At 37.4% G+C, this 17340-nt stretch overlaps 1 protein-coding gene across 12 annotated transcripts in view; it reads left to right on the forward strand.

Annotated features, from left to right (window-relative positions):
- Positions 1–17340, forward strand: part of dtnba (dystrobrevin, beta a) — a 176986-nt gene that overhangs the window by 141475 nt on the left and 18171 nt on the right. For 8 of the 12 annotated variants that reach the window (XM_015348275.2, XM_015348281.2, XM_015348288.2 and 5 more), the window contains 3 exons: positions 540–653; positions 3279–3375; positions 8043–8063. In XM_015348275.2, the coding sequence (XP_015203761.1) occupies positions 540–653; positions 3279–3375; positions 8043–8063 (232 nt within the window). Of the gene's footprint in view, positions 1–539; positions 654–3278; positions 3376–6347; positions 6424–8042; positions 8064–17340 lie in introns of all 12 variants that reach the window. The other 4 variants (XM_015348262.2, XM_015348312.2, XM_015348268.2 and 1 more) reach the window with 2 other exon arrangements.

Consider the following 17340-nt stretch of genomic DNA (forward strand, 5'->3'; position numbering starts at 1 on the left):
TAAATTAACTAAATAATATGATCATTGTTTACAAAAATAAGGAACACAACATAATACAAAACTTGCTGTGTCCAAATCCATTTATTAAATATGACTGAATACATTTAATGGGAAATCTTTTTGGTTTTGTTGTTTTAAGAAAATAATAACTTTTAAAGGATTTCCTGTTTTTTTATTTGCCCAAGATAGACTGTTCTTCACTTGCTTTATTTCCTCCAAGACCAGTATGATGGCCAGTATGATAACAGCACAAATATTTTCACTGGGCTCACAAAAGCTGTGTCCCTTTAGCTCATAATGGTAATAGTATTCCAAAGAAATGAAGAGTATTCTAGTTGTGAAATTACTCTGTTGACTTTTTTTTCTCATTTTAGTCTTCTAATGGCATTTGTCATTTGTTCTATTCTTGAATATTTGGGGGAACATGTTTGGGGAACATGTAATGATTTACCCCCTCGTTTCTAAGACAAATGTATGTCAGTTATTAAAAGGAAGCTGCTTGCGAGGTAACAGCACAGCCTGGGTGAACTTGTGTTCAGGGAGATCTTGCAGGAGATCCAGCGACTGAGACTGGAGCATGAACAAGCCTCCCAGCCTACCCCTGAAAAGGCACAGCAGAATCCCACGCTGCTCGCTGAACTCCGGCTCCTCAGGTACCCTCATCTCCTCCACCACAGGCCCCTGCACGAGATGGCAATGTTGTAGCTCTTTCCTTCTCCGCCTGATCCATGTCCAGCTGATCCCTGTGGTCACATTACAGCCACCATACCTCACCTCAGGAGGCTGGAGCAAAGGAGGGATTGTGCGTCTGAATGTGCCACATTTTTCTCTCTAGAATTTCATTATACTGCTTGTCACTTGTACAAGGGCTCTGCTGTTGTCGGCTTCATAAAAGATAAAGCCACAAGGAACATTACTCTTCATCAGCCTTGCTCAAAGTCCACATAAATCAATTACAACATAGATTACTGAATGCAAATATGATATTACCTTTATAAAAAGATTAAAACATATTTTTCATTCTTTGTCAGGTGCTGTTATACACATTTTCTGCTACATTGATTTTTTGGTGAAGTGGAGCACATCATTTTCTGTTTTTTTTTTAGAGTTCTTTAATCTTGAAGATAATGAAATTGGTGGTGAACGTTTCATTCAACTATTCGCTATGTACAGTATTGTGAGTTTTGGTTAGCTGCACAACCCAACCTTGCAGAGAAAGCTACTTTTGCATTTCTTGGAAAGTGATAGGTATAAATACACCTAACATACTGAAACAGAAGTGACCGTGTTAGACACTGGAAAAATAATTTAAATTTTAATTCTGCTACGAAACTTACATTTGAGAGACTTTGTGGTTAGATCTTGATTTCAGTTGTTTGTTTTGGTTATATAGAATATATGTTTGTTAGCTACAGTACAGCTTCTATGCTGACACCTTAAAAAACACCTTTAAAACACCTTAAAGGTTAAGTTAAAGAAAATGGAAGACAGTAGTGTGGTCCATTTTGTTTAAACAGACACAAAAATTGTTACATTTTGCTCCATGTTTCCCTCAGCTGTATGTTCTTCAGCACATGTTAAAAAAGCAGAAAATACTGTAGAGTAAATTGGTGGAACAGAGCTGGTGGAAGAAAATAGTTTTTGTATGAAAGTAATTCATCTTCAGTAATGTAGCTGTTATTGCCTTTCATGTAAGAATAAAAAAGTTGAAAAGGGATATTGTTTGTTGCTCAAAGTTTTCTGGCTTGACAAATTAAAACCAATTTACATTAATTACTTCTAGGAAATGTATATGTGGGCATGACATTTGTTTATAGTCTCACTGTATACCAATATTTGTTTCTCTTTACTTAATCCACTAAGTTATTATTTGTTTATTGAGTTGCATGTTTTGGAAAAAGCAAACATGAACTGCTTTGTAAGAGACTGTTAGTGGTTTATGCCTGATGTACTCTTCAGCTCACAACCACCTGATATTCAGCAGATTTCTGCAGCCATTAAGATTGGATTAGAACATTTTAAGAGAAAGAACAGTAAGACAGATGAGTTTTCAATTAAAACTTCTAATGTAACAGCAGTTTTGAAGTGCTTCTAATGAGTCGAGGTTGTCTTATTACTTAACTAAAGGCAATGATGAGTCATTTCTCAATGTGTACCTCCTCAAGACAGAAGGTAAATGTTTCAGCATTAGCAATTTTCATGGTTATAAAAAGACATATTTACGTGTATTTTAACTGCTCTTAAGGGCTGATGTGATCAACCTGTTCCCTGCTTGTTTATGATAAGAAAACATCTTTAAATGTATCATGTCATTTTCAGTAACGGTTCCCTTGAAATTAGGAAGTGGTTCTGGTGTGTCCTTCAGCACAGTGTAAATTGTAGAGCTCGTTTGTCTCTTGTATGCCCTTTAACACATAGGATTCTGTCCCACAGGTTCTGGGACAATTTTAGCTTACTGTATGTGACACTTGTAACCATTTATTAACAATGCACCCGTGAGAGGCATTATCTATATTTAGAAAATTCTTATTACGTCTGGATCTATTTCTTTTATACATGTATTTTCACTTACTGTACTTCATATCAGTGATGTTGTAGATAAAATTATCAACCGCAGCTGGTCTGATTTTGAGCGTAATAATGTGAAATGGCAGAAGTAGCATGGAGGTCTGTTGGCTTTTATGAGGTGTAGCAACAGGTGATATCTGCCACATAATTACTAGATGAGTAAAGGCAACACACACTTTAAGCCATGCACTTTGTTTAACCAGGTACTGACAGTGTCCCTCTTTGTATGAAAGAGAATCGTATATGAATGTTGTTTATGTTCTGGGAGGAATATAATAAAATATAATTTCAGTACATTCAGGATAAAGAGACAAACATATTTAATATTTTGACAGCTTATTTCATATTTCCATAAAGTGCTTTTCTCAGTAGAAAACTAAGGTCCCTGCAGTATATACAAAAAAAGGCTTCCTACAGAGATCTAAGCACCTTTTGAATGTTTTTTCCAGCTTTTTCTTAGACAAGAGTAATTCCACATCAGCCAGGAGTGTTTTGCAATGCACCTGGGATGTTTTTATCTCCTGTAAAAAGGTATAATGGCTTTATACCACATGTGCTGTTTTTCATTGCCAGGAAGTATACAAGTCTGTTTTTGAACCTACAGTAGGAAGATCAGGTTAGAATAGAATGGTTTATACTGGTTTCTCCTCTTGGATACTCAGTAGCTCAAAAGACGTCACAGTGTCTCCATTTCTGTGTTTCTCGAACAGGCAGAGGAAAGATGAGCTGGAACAGAGGATGTCGGCTTTGCAAGAGAGCAGGAGAGAGCTGATGGTGCAGCTGGAGGGATTAATGAAGCTGCTGAAGGTAGGACATATTGCATTCAGGCCCTGTTTATGTCCCAACCATCAGCTCCTTGAGCATTTTAAGCAGGGCGGTCTTCTCTGGTTGTCTGACTCACATAATGTATTAAATTATATGCAAAACCAGAATGGCTAAAAAAAGGAAAATATTACTAACAATATAACTAGAACTATAACTATAGATATATAATCCCAGCTATACGTCAGGTTTAGGGATCAGAAAGTTGTCACTAATAGCAAATCAACATACTTTGGTAACAGGGAGATTACAGGGTTACAGGGACTGTAAGGGCATAAACTATGCCTACAGTGTATGCACTGGCCATGTGATGGGATTTTCCCATAAGAGTCAATGGAATAGAGTAGGGTAGGGCACCGTAACACTAAGTGTGTGTTTTACAATATATTGCTGTGGATACATCTAACATTTTTACACCTTTGATATACTAACTTTTCACTAATTTTATTATCTTATCAATTTCGCTTAACATAGTTATATTTTAATCTGAGTTTAAGCACTCATTTATATGATCTTTCCTTGAGAAGTGATGACTGATTAATTGTTAATGTTACTGCGCTAATTATTGTAACCCATGTTTATTTGGATGCAGAGGTAAAAAATGACAATAGTCACATTCACCATCAGCCACGCAAAATTCAAGATACAATATTTTTTCTAAACAAAAGCCACTAAGTTGAAAACAACATGCTCAAGTATGGAGAGGTTCTATGTTGTATCTCCAATATCTCGGTAACCTTAGTGTAAGGAAATGTATATTGGGGTTGACTTACAATGGGAACCCCATATGTGATGCTGGTGCACTGAAGGGGTCTGACTCTTAAACAGTCAAGATTGCTTTGTTCTTTTTTGCTTAATATCAATAAAAAAATATGATCATCATCTAACATTAACCTAAATCCATTTACTCCTTTCTTTGTACATTTGGGAATTATTCTTCTAGAAAATGCATGCGGTACATTTCCCACTATTTAAAATACCATAGGAAACGAGTTCTGTGCTTCTTTGTTTCATAGAAAACCATTGTGTTTCATATATTGAAGGTTACAATAGCTGGATCTCTTGAATTGCTGTCAGCATTCATTGTTTATTAGAATAAATAAACACGATTTGTACTTTTTATTATAAATATAAAGTGACCACAGAGTGCAGTGATCATGCACACACTTCCTGTACACAGAGTGCTGCAGGAGTAGGGCTTACACTGTCTCTCTCTGCACGGAAGCTTTTGTGTCTGTCTAGCATTTCGGACACATGTGACACTTGCCAAACAAAACCTGAAAAATGGAAGATAAATAATTTAATGAAATCATGCTGTGAATTATATTGTGAGGTGAAGGCAAACTGTGTGATAAAATGAGTGAGGGTGAAAAATTATTACTAAAATGGTGCCATCATCATGTTGAGATGTTTAAACCAGTAAAAGCTGGTTCATTTGGGAAAGAAAGCACTTAGAGCTTTTTGCATAGAGTTGGTATTTGCATGGATTTTGGTATTTGGTAATAAATATTAGCAACCACAAACCTTTGTTATCCTATTTTAAAGCCTGGATTTCATTTTCAATAGCATTGCATTATGTTTTGTTTATTTAGGAGCTTCATCATTTTTCCATCTTTCATATGTTCACTGTTCATTCTGTTTCACTGCAGTATGGTGGAATGCTGTGCGCCTAACTAGAAGCTGTACAGCTACCTGTGAAAAGCACACACACAAAGTGAGCCCCGGACATTATTGTAAATCAGTTGTTTCTTCTTTGAAGACAGGAAAGCAGAGCTTTCCTAATAAGTTATAGGAAGAAAATAAGTCAACATTATATAGATATAACACAATACATTCAAGGCAACATCCTCTGTTGATAATATGTCTTAGAAAGCTCAGTTTGAATCAACGTTGAGCTCTTGTGAGATTACAAAGTAGTGTGGCATTCCTTTCAGTAAAATGTCAGTGTTCTCTTGTTTAACTTCATCACCATAAGAAATTCCCAGAAATGTCCCAGATGAGTTCGTTTTCTTCACTCAGAGAACACACATCATACTGTAGAATTGCCCTGCCTTCAAATTACTGTTAAATTGCTGAGCAGTCAGCTGAAAATCATTTGCCCTGGGATCTTATGTCATTGTGAACATCATACAGTACACATACTATAGGAAAACTGTACATATTTTTTCACGAGATCCAAAAGAAGATTGTTGAAAGCAAAATTAGAATAAAAAAAACCCATGATCTGAGTATTTAGAAGCAGAACTGTCTTGGAGATCTGTGGATTGTAGCCATACATATACAATTGAAAGTTCCCTTTGTTTTTAGATATGGTTGCAGTGTGCTGTTTGTGGCACTAGAGGGCATTATTTTCCTCTCGAAAGCCAAATACCCGGTGGGATATTTTTTTAAAGTCTGTGCATAATCACTGACTCATTAAAAGATTTTATTGAAAATGTGTTTTCTGTGTTCCTGTATTTCTTGTTTATATGCATCTCTGTGAGATTTTTAACACCTACAGGAGTCTCCAAATGTGTTCAAATTTACACTCAGTATTTTTTGATAGAAAAAGCTTAAGCCTCTTAGGGGTTTCAATCTTCTATGTACAGTATGCATAGAATGTGTATTCTAACACTGTAAAAAATAGTAACATATATTTCTATACTCGAGATATTCAGATGTATTCATACCCTTGCAATCACTATTTTGTTGACCCCCTTTTGGGTTTTAGAACCCTCAAGGTTGCCCAACCTGCACTTGTGATCTGCTTTCCACAGTTCATGCTGTAAATGTGCTACTAGAGACTGTGATAGCTAATCAGGAGAGACAGGAGATAGCTCATTTTTATGAGTTTTCTTGAACTTTCGGGCTCTTAAACTTTTGGATGTTGAGTTTCATGTTGTTGAGCTTATATTAATACCCTATTGCAATGTCCAAGTTGACAGCAGCATTACCACCTTCTGTCCTGATCTCGACAGATCTCAGAAGCTAAGGCAAGCCTGGGCCTGGTCAGTACTGGGATGGGAGACCTCTCATGAAAACCAGGTTGTTGCAGTAAGTGGTGGTGGTGGACCAGTAGATGGCACTCTTCATTCTGGACTGGAATTTCCAAAAACCATTGCCCCAAGTATGGTGCCCAGCGGCACTGTGTTGTGTGAGGTGGTGATCTTCGGGTCAGATATTAAACCAATAAAAGATGCCATGGCATTATTTGTAAGATTAGGGGTTTTAACCCCAGTACACTGGCTAAATGGCATTTGAGCTGCCTGCTTCCATTTAATTCAGTTGGTGAAGCAATTGCTCACTGCCTAGTGACACCCATCACCCAGGTGGATGCTATAGTTCAGAAACTGGAAGTAGTTTCCTTTCCCCTGGTAAAGAACTTTGGGGGCATTAAGCACCATATACAATAAATGGCATATTTTTTTAATTGTGAGCTTCAACTTTCTGTGCTTAATCATTATTCTGATGAGATCGTCCAGAAACTCAGTTTGTGTTTCATGCAGCTACATCATGTGATCCCACTCATTCACTTCATGCATGTCTTTTTTTGCCATTTGCTTTTGTCTGTTATTTCTAATTTTACAATGCTTGCTTTACATTAGACAGCTTAATTTACAGTATATACTGTACTATTAAACAAAATGGCAAAAAAAGAAAAATATCATTCTCACTACAGTAAATGGAATCATTATTTTCAGGCAAGATCTTTTGTTTCATTCATGCCCTACAATTCTAATTCAATCAATTACAAACTCCTCTAAGGCCTGAAGCAGTTATTTTAAGTAACTGAATAGCAAAATAAATGGCATCTTTTTTTAATCATGAGCTTCACCATTCTGTGCTTTATCATTCTTCTGATGAGATCATCCAGAAACTCAGTTTGTGTTTCATGCAGCTACATCATGTGATCCAACTCGATTTGGGAAGCCATTATTTTTGGTTTCGCAAACTGTCTTGGAACTCAGTTACAGACCCCAGTTTCAGGAGATCAGCCATGAATGGTGGCTTACTCTTGCTGACATTGTACCTTCAATGATGCCAGAGTTTTCTGATGATTCCCAGTTGTTGCTCATGTGATGCAAGTTATCCTCCCAAATCACTTTTCTGATTTTGCAACTCTTCCTGGTGGAGTAGCAACCACCCCATTAGCCTTGAATTTCTTGGTTATTGACACCCCAGTTGAAAAGTCACTGTTTTCAAGATTTTTATAGCTGTCATTAGCAATAATTAGTAGAGTTATTAGCCTTAGATCGAACTCAGGCGTTCCCTGCAATGACGTGATTCTGAATATTGTGCTTCTGTGTCCATACCTCGTGACTTCAAGAAGCTTCTATAAAGCTGAACATTGTGTAATTAGAAATATATGTGATTTGTTTTTTTTAGTGTTACTGTCCATATATGTAGTACTTCTTGTCATACTGTACATTTCATCACATTTAAATTACACATGTTTAAGTCACATGATATACACCTTGCGTTTCTGTTAGATCAACTTTGACTTCCAGTTAATCAAGAATATCAATAAATTTGGAGACTACTGTATTTGTTGCTACTGTAGGTTGGTTCTTTGTTTATTGTATTTTCCTCTCCTGTTGTTTACGTTGGCCTTTCATTACTCTTACCAAATTTTCATGTTTCTCTTGTTGCCTCCTTTGACTGCTGACTGATAGGATGAAGAACAAAAACAGGCAGTAAGTTTATCCTTTAAGTGTGTACTGTAATTGCTTAACAAGCAAACTGCATGTCCTAAACACTTGGAATGACTCACTTGAATGGCTGTAAACATTTTGCTTAGTTTTCAGTTTTTTTTTCTCCTAGAGCATCGTATATAATGCCATTTTGCATGTAAAAAAGATTTAATTGGAATTTGAAAGTGAGGCTGTAGTTATTACTTTGAGATTTTCTCAGATTGGTCTAACATTAAAAGAACAGTTGTCTAACGCAAGCGATATTTTGAGTAGCTCCAGCAGTTTTGTGGCATCTTTACTTTTAAATGTACTGACATTAAAGATGTATAATAGCCGTTCACTTCATGCATGTCTTTTTTTGACATTTGCTTATGTCTGTTATTTCTAATTTTACAAGGGTTGCTTTACATTAGCCAGCTTAATTTACAGTATATACTGTACTATTAAACAAAATGGCAAAAAATGAAAAATATCATTCTAACTACAATAAATGGAGTCATTATTTTCAGGCAAGATCTTTTGTTTCATTCATGCCCTACAATTCTAATTCAATCAATTCCAAACTGCTCTAAGGCCTGAAGCAGTTATTTAAAGTACCTGAACAGCAAATAGATAATCCTGTAATATAAAGGACCATTTCACATAAATCCCATAGCACTCAGATGAAAATACTCTGCAGTGCATTGTGCATCTTTAACTCTGAGCACATTTTTCTTAATTGAAAAAAAAAGATAGCAGTTGAAGCCTAAACTGAAATGTGACACTGTGGAAGCATAAGCTCTGGCAGATAAGCCAGTACTATAACTTAATTATGAATCGCGTGAGGCTCCTAAGCAAGTTGAAATGTAAGATGGATAGCAGGGTAATTAGAACAAGATTTAACAAAATAGTTTGAACTGTTAGAATATAAGAAAGGTTATAAACAGGAGATGTCCATTAGATCTTGAATGAAACCATGGTTTCAAGCAAGTGGCTGGATTTCTTGTTATATTCCTACCACTCTCTGTGTAAAGAGGATTTTCCTGTTCTCAGCTTTAGCTATGTCCCTTTGTTTCATTTTTCCATTTTGAATCCTTCATGATTTCTTGCATTTATGTGTAGCAGTGAATATCTGCTACACATAAATCCAATACAATATGTACAATAAATATTGTATTTATTTATGCAATAACTTTTTTACTAGAAAATTAATGCATAGGATGAAAAAACAATAGAATAGACAAATAGGGATGTATTTAAAAAGAAGGATATTGAGTCTGTGTACTTATAAGCAGATTTATGTCTGGTGTGCAAATGATTATTGGAGCCACTACATCCCACAGACTAATATATATTTCCTGAAAAATATTTTATGTATGGGTACAAAACTAAACAAGTACCTTTGATTTGTTTTCCCTTTCTTAGCTGCAATGAAAGTGTGCTGGAAGCTAATTTTTAGTAACAGACAAGTTTTTAAAATAACTGTTTCACAGCTCACAGCGGGGGTGGGATTAGCAAACAGAAAATGTTGAGAAAGTTAATTCACATCTGTGCAAAGTCGAGTCCTGTGCCAGGAAAAACAGGGAACCTGGTTTCAATTTACCATCAATGATTACTATGTAGAACCAAAATAACACAGTTATTATCTCCACCTGTAGTGCTCCAGCCCTTGCGTGGAAAAGTAGTTCGGAGTCTTGCAGAAGATCTGTCTGCCTGGGTATTAACTCAAGACTGGCCTAGCACGCACCTCCAATAAGCCAGCGTCTCTCAAAGGAGAGTAACTGAACTTAAACATTCAAATGCAACCTTAAACCTCAGTCTTATTTTTGTTTTTTTCTCCTGTGCAAATCTACAACACCTGTTAATAAGAGAGAACTGTATCCTGAAACTACTTAGAGGCCTTGTCAGTCTTCTACCCACATGTCTCCCTCCCATATAGCAACTAAGGGCCTTGCTGAGATTTACTGCCACTCAGTGTTGGGGCACTGTGTTCAGTTCCTGGGGTGCTATCTACGTGAGGTTTGTAAGTTCTCCACATGTTTGCGTGGGTTTCCTTCAGTTAGTACTAGTTTCCTCCCAAGCTCAAAGACATACTGGTAGGTTAATTGGATGCTGGGAAAAATGGCCCTGGAGTTAGGGTGTGCATGTTTGTGTTTGTGGGTGCCCAGTGTTGGACAGGCATCCCATCCAGGGTGTACCCTGCCTTGCACCTGTTACTTTACGAGATTTCCCCTCAATTCTGAATTAGACAAAGTGGTTAGAAAATGGACGAATAGATATAGCAAGCTCTTTATAGAGCTTGTAGAACACTAACTCAAGAAAGCCAGTTTTCCATCCTTTGTCAGATTATTCCTGCCTAAGGGTCATGGTAGCCTGGAGTCCGTCCTGGAATCATAAGGCACAAAGTTGGACCACATGCTAGACAGAACGCCAGTCCCTTGCAGGGCACATTCGTCACATACAGAGAAACACAGAGGGACAATTTAGAGAGATCAGTTACTCATGGCTGTAGAATTTGTAGACAAATCTGGAATCATAAACACCAGAAAGGAAAACATCTAAATAGTGCTTTTGAATGCATCTCAAAACAAACATTGCTAGCGCTAACACTATTTTTTACTCAAATGCCTTGTGGTTAGTTATTATCCTGAATGTATTTTAGAATCAGATTTTAGAAATCCAAATGAAAACACAGTTCAGCCTTTACATCCTTTTCTTGATTACAGTAAATGCAACTGACCAGGGTTTCAAATCAATCATTTTTTCTGTGTTCCCAACCACAGGCTTGTAATTTGTTGTTCTGTTTTCAAGTGTGTCTTAAGTATTTTCCTAAATTGCGTCACGTATCATAATCTTTCAATGGAAAGAGAGAGGTTTGTAGTGTGTTCAACTATGTACTCTGCCTTTTTAATAGTATTCCGCTTTGTTTCACTATAAAGTGTACATATTCAAAATCCAAAAAATATTCCTGTTCTGAAAAGAAATGTAAAAGGAATCAATGTAATTCAAACATTGCTAGAATTGGTTACTGGTTAGTTATTTGTTAACAGAAACAATATCTTCAGGGCCAACAGATAAATAAGGTTCCAAGGACCAGAAGCAAATTGAACTTAAAGGGTGTGTAATGCAGAATGTAAGAAGGTATGACTTTGCACAGAGGAAGTGCTTGGAAATCTAGGAATCCAGTTCACTGGGGACATGCAGGACTCAATTTGATGAGGACCTTAGACCAAAATGCCAAGATGTACTAAAAAGTTTTCTTTTGTAAGGTGTCTTATGTGATCTCTTCTCAGTGATGCACCTGAGTACAAGGAGATATGATTCACATTTGACATGAAGCTCAAAGAACTAATTAAGGAATATGTGATATAAATACAAAAGCTCGGCACCTGGATCCTAAAAATAAGGCTGAAACCTATGGATTTCACTATCGCATTGATCCCAGTTCATTTTATCTTAGCAAACAAACCACTGCAAAATGAGGCTAATTATGCCCAGTGGCCATCTGCTATGTGGCAGGCTGCCATGTGCCCAGGACAGATGATCATATGGACAAAGTGCCCCTTTCAGTCTGTTGCTGAGTTACAGTTTTAGCAGCATTAGTTAATGCCAGAAAAAAGACAAAGCTATTAGCTTTTTTTTTTGCAAACAAGTCTAATGGTGTTCTTATCCTTTTAAATTTCAATATGCTTTCAAGCAAAGACGTGTGCAAATCATTAAAATAGGCATTCTGTACATTTGGGTGTCAGCTGTGTGCAACTGAGTTGTGTTTTGAGCCTGGAAATCTAAATATGCTTCCCTTTTGAAGACAAATCACCATAAATTATGTATTTGTCTTAGACAGCTGAAAGATATCTTCTTTTGCTTTTAATGGTTTCAGTGGGGTTGTTTTTTTTGTTGTATTTCTAGCAAAATATTACTCTGAAGCTTTGCTAGCACATTTGTCAAATCCACAAAGAAAACTGCCTTTACATTTCTGATTAGAGGCACAGTCTGCATCTGTACAAAGACTTTAAGATAAAGTAACTGAAGTTTCTTTGTCCTTTTGTGACCTTGTTCATGTTCATTGGCTGTTTCACAGGCTTTTGTATCACAATGAAAAATGATATTCAAGTTGAAATAGATGGTTTGCTCTCTAGTGTAGTTTTGTAATGTGGAATGGTAAGCCTGTTGTCTTGTTATGTCAGGAAGTACTGTAAAAACCATAGCAGTGTTTTATTGATTTCTTTAGTTGTCCCCTAGCTTCAGTTGCAGTTTTAAACCCAAATGAGTGAAAAGAGAGAAGGAAATCCTATGTCCAGTTATGAATCTGAAACTCAATGCCTTTGAAGTGCTCAAAATACATTTTAGCTTTCGTATAACATCCTCTGTTCTTTCAATTAATCCCATCCATCTATGGCACTATTCTCAATCTGTCAATATTACATAAACAAATGTCTGATGCTTAGAGTTAATTTGTATATCCAGTCTGTTACAGTATGATACCTGTATGTGAACAGTTGAGAAATTACGTATGGTAAGAAATGTGTCCCCGACAATGCTGAATACCATCTGGTTTAATTTTTTTTTTCATAGGGAATATGCAAATGACACATTTTCTGCTATAAAATACTTTGGACTACTATCTTGTTTTAAATGTATTATGGCAAAAGATTTTCCCCTTGGAAATTGGGATTTTATTGTCACATTTATGTTTGTCAAGAAAGTAGTAAAGAAGCTACATCTGTTTTGCCTGTTAATACTCACTGGAGCCAAAAGAAATACATTTGAGTGCAAAAGTTGAGGAACCCCTGGTCAAATTGGATGTTTCAGCGAATCTCTGTTTGAAAAGAAGTTGACACATCCTCTGTGTAGTAAAACATAACATTTTTCTGCAATTCTAATGCACAATTATTATTTATTGGTTATTTTAAATGATTTCTCTACAGGAAAGACAATACAAGCCTTTGTCTTTAGAATTATGGGAATGTACGGATTATAATATTGTGCAGAACGCTGTTTTGTCCCATCTTGGTGGAGATTTATCACCAACTCTTCAGTGGAGTTATGCCTACTGCAGAGGAAACTCCTAAAGGACTTTTTTCACAACTCCAGGATTCCTGCTGTTGATGGCTGCGTCTTATAAACGCACTCAGCGGAGGAAATAATCATCAGGAGCAGTTACTTTCAGTTCTGCTTGTGCAGTTGAAGAAGTGGGTTGGTGGTCATCAGCCCCTTACTGCCAGGGAGGTCTGTCACTCAGCAAAAGTTTATCTCCGGATAAACAGCAGAGAGAGGACTGATCGGCTTTCAAACAAGATCATTTACCACACTCATCAGTGCAGGGACACAAACTGGTGAGTCAGCTAGCTTGTGCTGGGTGGGCGGGGTGTCACGAGTCTTCCGCCCAATCTCAATCACAAACACTTATCGTGCCAGTTGTTCACATTATTCTAAATCTTTCCGCAGCACGATTATAAATCTGCTTTGACCGTTATTTCTTTTCATTGTAGTGAAAGGCTGAACATCTCAGTTTTGCCATGTTTTCCCTCAAAAAAAAAACTGAGATCCAATTTGTCCTGTGAAACGTAATGGAAATCCATGGCCTCGGTGCTGTCAGACTTAAGTTAAGTTAAGTTCTTTAGAGGCCTGATAAAACTTCTAAAGCGGAGTTTAGTAGCCACTGTATCCCTTTCAACAAAAATAAATATTTCTGTATTGTTATTTTAAAAATATTAAACCAGCAGTAATGATATTAGGATCACTGCAGCACTTTTATGGACTGATTTGTCAATTCTAAAAGGTGTGCTTCCCTTCCAGCCAAGACAGCTGTAGTCTCTTCTCTGTTGGTGTGTTTTTGTAATTGATCAGTTTGTGTGTGGTGAGAGAAAACGTTTACATTTATAACCATGTAGCTAGGGATATTCTTCATGTGTGCGAGACTATTTTTGCTCTTCTGCGGACGTTTCTTATAGCTGGTACTGGGACAACCTAGCAGAGCACAATACAGTCAGGGATTTCTCATATTGTGCCAGTACTCAAACACTGAGTAATTATTGACCACTTATTGACATTTCTACTGCCCTGCTGAGACAGTACAATTAATATTTTGATTCTGACACAGATAATAAGAAAGCTACGCTAGTCAGAAAAAGAGGAAAGAAATGTGGTGTGCCAAAGACTCAAGAAACGGGAACTAAAGACCGTAGACCGCCCTTCTATTGGCAAACACATAATCACTCAGGAGTAAAATAGTGGACCTCAGAGCCAATCCTAAATTTCCACTTCAGTATAAATTGCCTGTCTTTTAGCATTCGCAGAAACATGGCTAAAAGAGCAGGATACAGATACCGATCTGGAAATCGACAGCTTTGGAACACCTGAATGCCTGGACCAAGATGCCTATGAGATCAATAAGTAGCATGGCGGAGGTGTCTGTTTATAGATAAACAAACACTGGTGCAACATTGTGGTCATGAGAGAAAGTGTTTGCAAGCTTGACATCAAAAGGCTCTGTGTGTGATGTTATCAGTCTCGCTGTCTCCATTTTACCTCCATAGAGAGTTTCCTTACATTTTTGTAACTATCTTAAAGCCAACGCATTTAGGGTGGCAGAGAGAATTGTCCAGATAATGCAGCATTTTCAAAACAACTTTACCGAAGCTCACAGTTTCATCATGGGAGATTTTAACAAATTAACCCTACAAAAGTATTTAAATTATTTTCATCAGTATGTTACCCGTCCGGCGAGGCATAATAGAGTATTGGACTTGTACTACAGATCAATGAAGGAGGCGTACAAATCCAATGCTAAAGCTCCACGGAGTTCATCTGACAGCAACGTGGTGTATTTGTTTCCGACCTACGAAACTGTTCTGAAGAGAGGCAAAGTCTTTCAGGATGGTTTTCATCTAGACCAAGGAGTCTTTACAGCGACTAAAGGATTGTTATGAGAGCAGGGATTGGGATATGTTTAAGCATTTACATTCTTGATGAACTGACAGATACAGTTTCAAGTTACATAATCTTTTGTGACAACACTGTTATATCTCTGAAATTTTGTACTATATTCTAAGCAAGAGCTTTTCACAAGCAAATGTTTCACCAAGGGGATGTAAGGAGCCTCCGAAGAATGTTAAAAGAGAGATTAAGCTAGCTGAATTAAGGTATAAGGATAAAGCTGAGTTTAAAAATTAGCAAAGGTAATTAAAACTCTGCATGGGAGGGTTTCAAGTAAGTGGTTGGAATGTATTAGAAGGAAAGCAGGGGGATTAAACCAGGTGGAAAATCAGATACTGAGTTTGCTGATGAATTGAATCAATTTTATCTTTGGTTTGAAGTACTATACATGATTTTGTAAGTGAAGTCAATGTTTTAGAGGCAGGATCACTTATTGTGCTATGAACATTGATTATTTTAAGGTTTGCAAGTTGTTCTGTCATGTTGAAGCTAAGATGAGTCCAGATCCTGATTCTGTTAAAAGTACTGAAAAGGAGGTGTACTAGACAGCTGTCTGGCATTTTATTTTCTTTATTTTAAATTTGTCATTAAACCAGCTAAAAGGCTCCGATCTAGAAAGAATCACCTGTGGTCCCAGTGGCAAAAACCAAATCTTCTAGTTCACTCAATGATTGTAGACCTGAAGGCACCTCAGTGATTAACTTGTGAACAGGTTGTGTAAAGTGAGATTGTGGCAAAAGTACAGGATCAGTTAGACCCACTTCTGCTTGTTTATAGCAGCCATATCACCCTGCAACTCACAACTGGCAACCCACTGAAGCTAAGCAGGTGTGAGCTTGGTCAGTACCTGGATGGGAGACCTCCTGGGAAAAACTAAGGTTGCTGCTGGAAGAGGCGTTAGTGGGGCCAGCAGGGGGCGCTCACCCTGCGGCTCATGTGGGTCCTAATGCCCCAGTGTAGTGACGGGGACACTATACTGTATGAACAGGCGCCGTCCTTCGGATGAGACGTAAAACCGAGGTCCTGACTCTCTGTGGTCATTAAAAATCCCAGGGTGTTTCTCGAAAAGAGTAGGAGTGTAACTCCGGCATCCTGGCCAAATTTCCCCATCGGCCTTTATCAATAATGGCCTCCTAACAATCCCCCTCTGTGAATTGGCTTCATTACTCTGCTCTCCTCCCCACTGATATCTGATGTGTGGTGAGCGTTCTGGCGCACTATGGCTGCCGTCGCATCATCCAGGTGGATGCTGCACATTGGTGGTGGTGGAGGGGAGTCCCCATTACCTGTAAAGCGCTTTGAGTGTAGTATCCAGAAAAAGCGCTATATAAGTGTTAGCAATTATTATTATTATTATTATTATTATTATTATTATTATTATTATTATAGTCAGAGAGGGGTGTGGAAGATGTCACAATATGCCTTCTTAACCTTGTCCTTCACCATCTTGAGAAATGTTCTGTAAGACTCGTGCTAGGCTGCTCTATGTAGATTTCTCTTCAGCATTTAATTGTATTCAACAACATTTACTGGCAACCAAGCTATTGTCTAACTGTGGTACGGCCTTGACCTCAAACTTGTCAGCTCGGTTACTGATTTCCACACAAACAGAACTCAGAGGGTAAGATTCAATAATGCTTTGTCTAAAAGTGACATTCTTCCACCAGCTCCCCCCAAGAATATGTGAGTAATTTCCCTTACTCTTTGTTTTTATAACAATAAACTGTGTTATATACTCTTTGTATATAAATGATTGTAAGAGTTATCAACACTCAAAACACGGAATTAAATTTGCAGACAATTCTGTTGTTGTTGTTTGCATTTGCATTTGTGGCCTTCTGTCCTTTATCAGGGCATTTGGGACAGGTGAAAACATATCAACAAATAGCTGCTAGTTTTTTTTGCCAGGAATACACAAAGATGTGGTGAAACATTATAAGTCTCATGTCACCTATGAGTATATTTCTCCTAAGGATTGAAAAATAAAGTAGACCTTTAGCACTGTTGATATTCTGTTTGTACATATTGCAAAATATATTGCTGGTCTCTTAGAAAACAGCAGTTCTGGCAGTCACTTTATTGTGACACAATCCAAAGGTGTTTCCAGTGTACAATCACAGCCAAACAATGCAGTGATTTCACAGGTAGGGATACTACAGCCAATATTTACAGATTAGGGCACTAGCTTTGTCTATCTTGCTAAAAAATACATAGGTTACTGGGCATTACGGCTTTATACTCTAGTCCCTACCATGCACAAATGTTGGTTGAGAAGTTAAATCAGTCCTTTAAGAAGATGCTGAGAAAGGTTGTGTCAGAAAGTGGCAAGGACTGGGACAGTCAGCTGCCTATTTACTGTATG

The sequence above is a fragment of the Lepisosteus oculatus genome, chromosome 2 (genome assembly GCF_040954835.1).
Source record: "Lepisosteus oculatus isolate fLepOcu1 chromosome 2, fLepOcu1.hap2, whole genome shotgun sequence".
Classification (NCBI taxonomy): domain Eukaryota; kingdom Metazoa; phylum Chordata; class Actinopteri; order Semionotiformes; family Lepisosteidae; genus Lepisosteus; species Lepisosteus oculatus.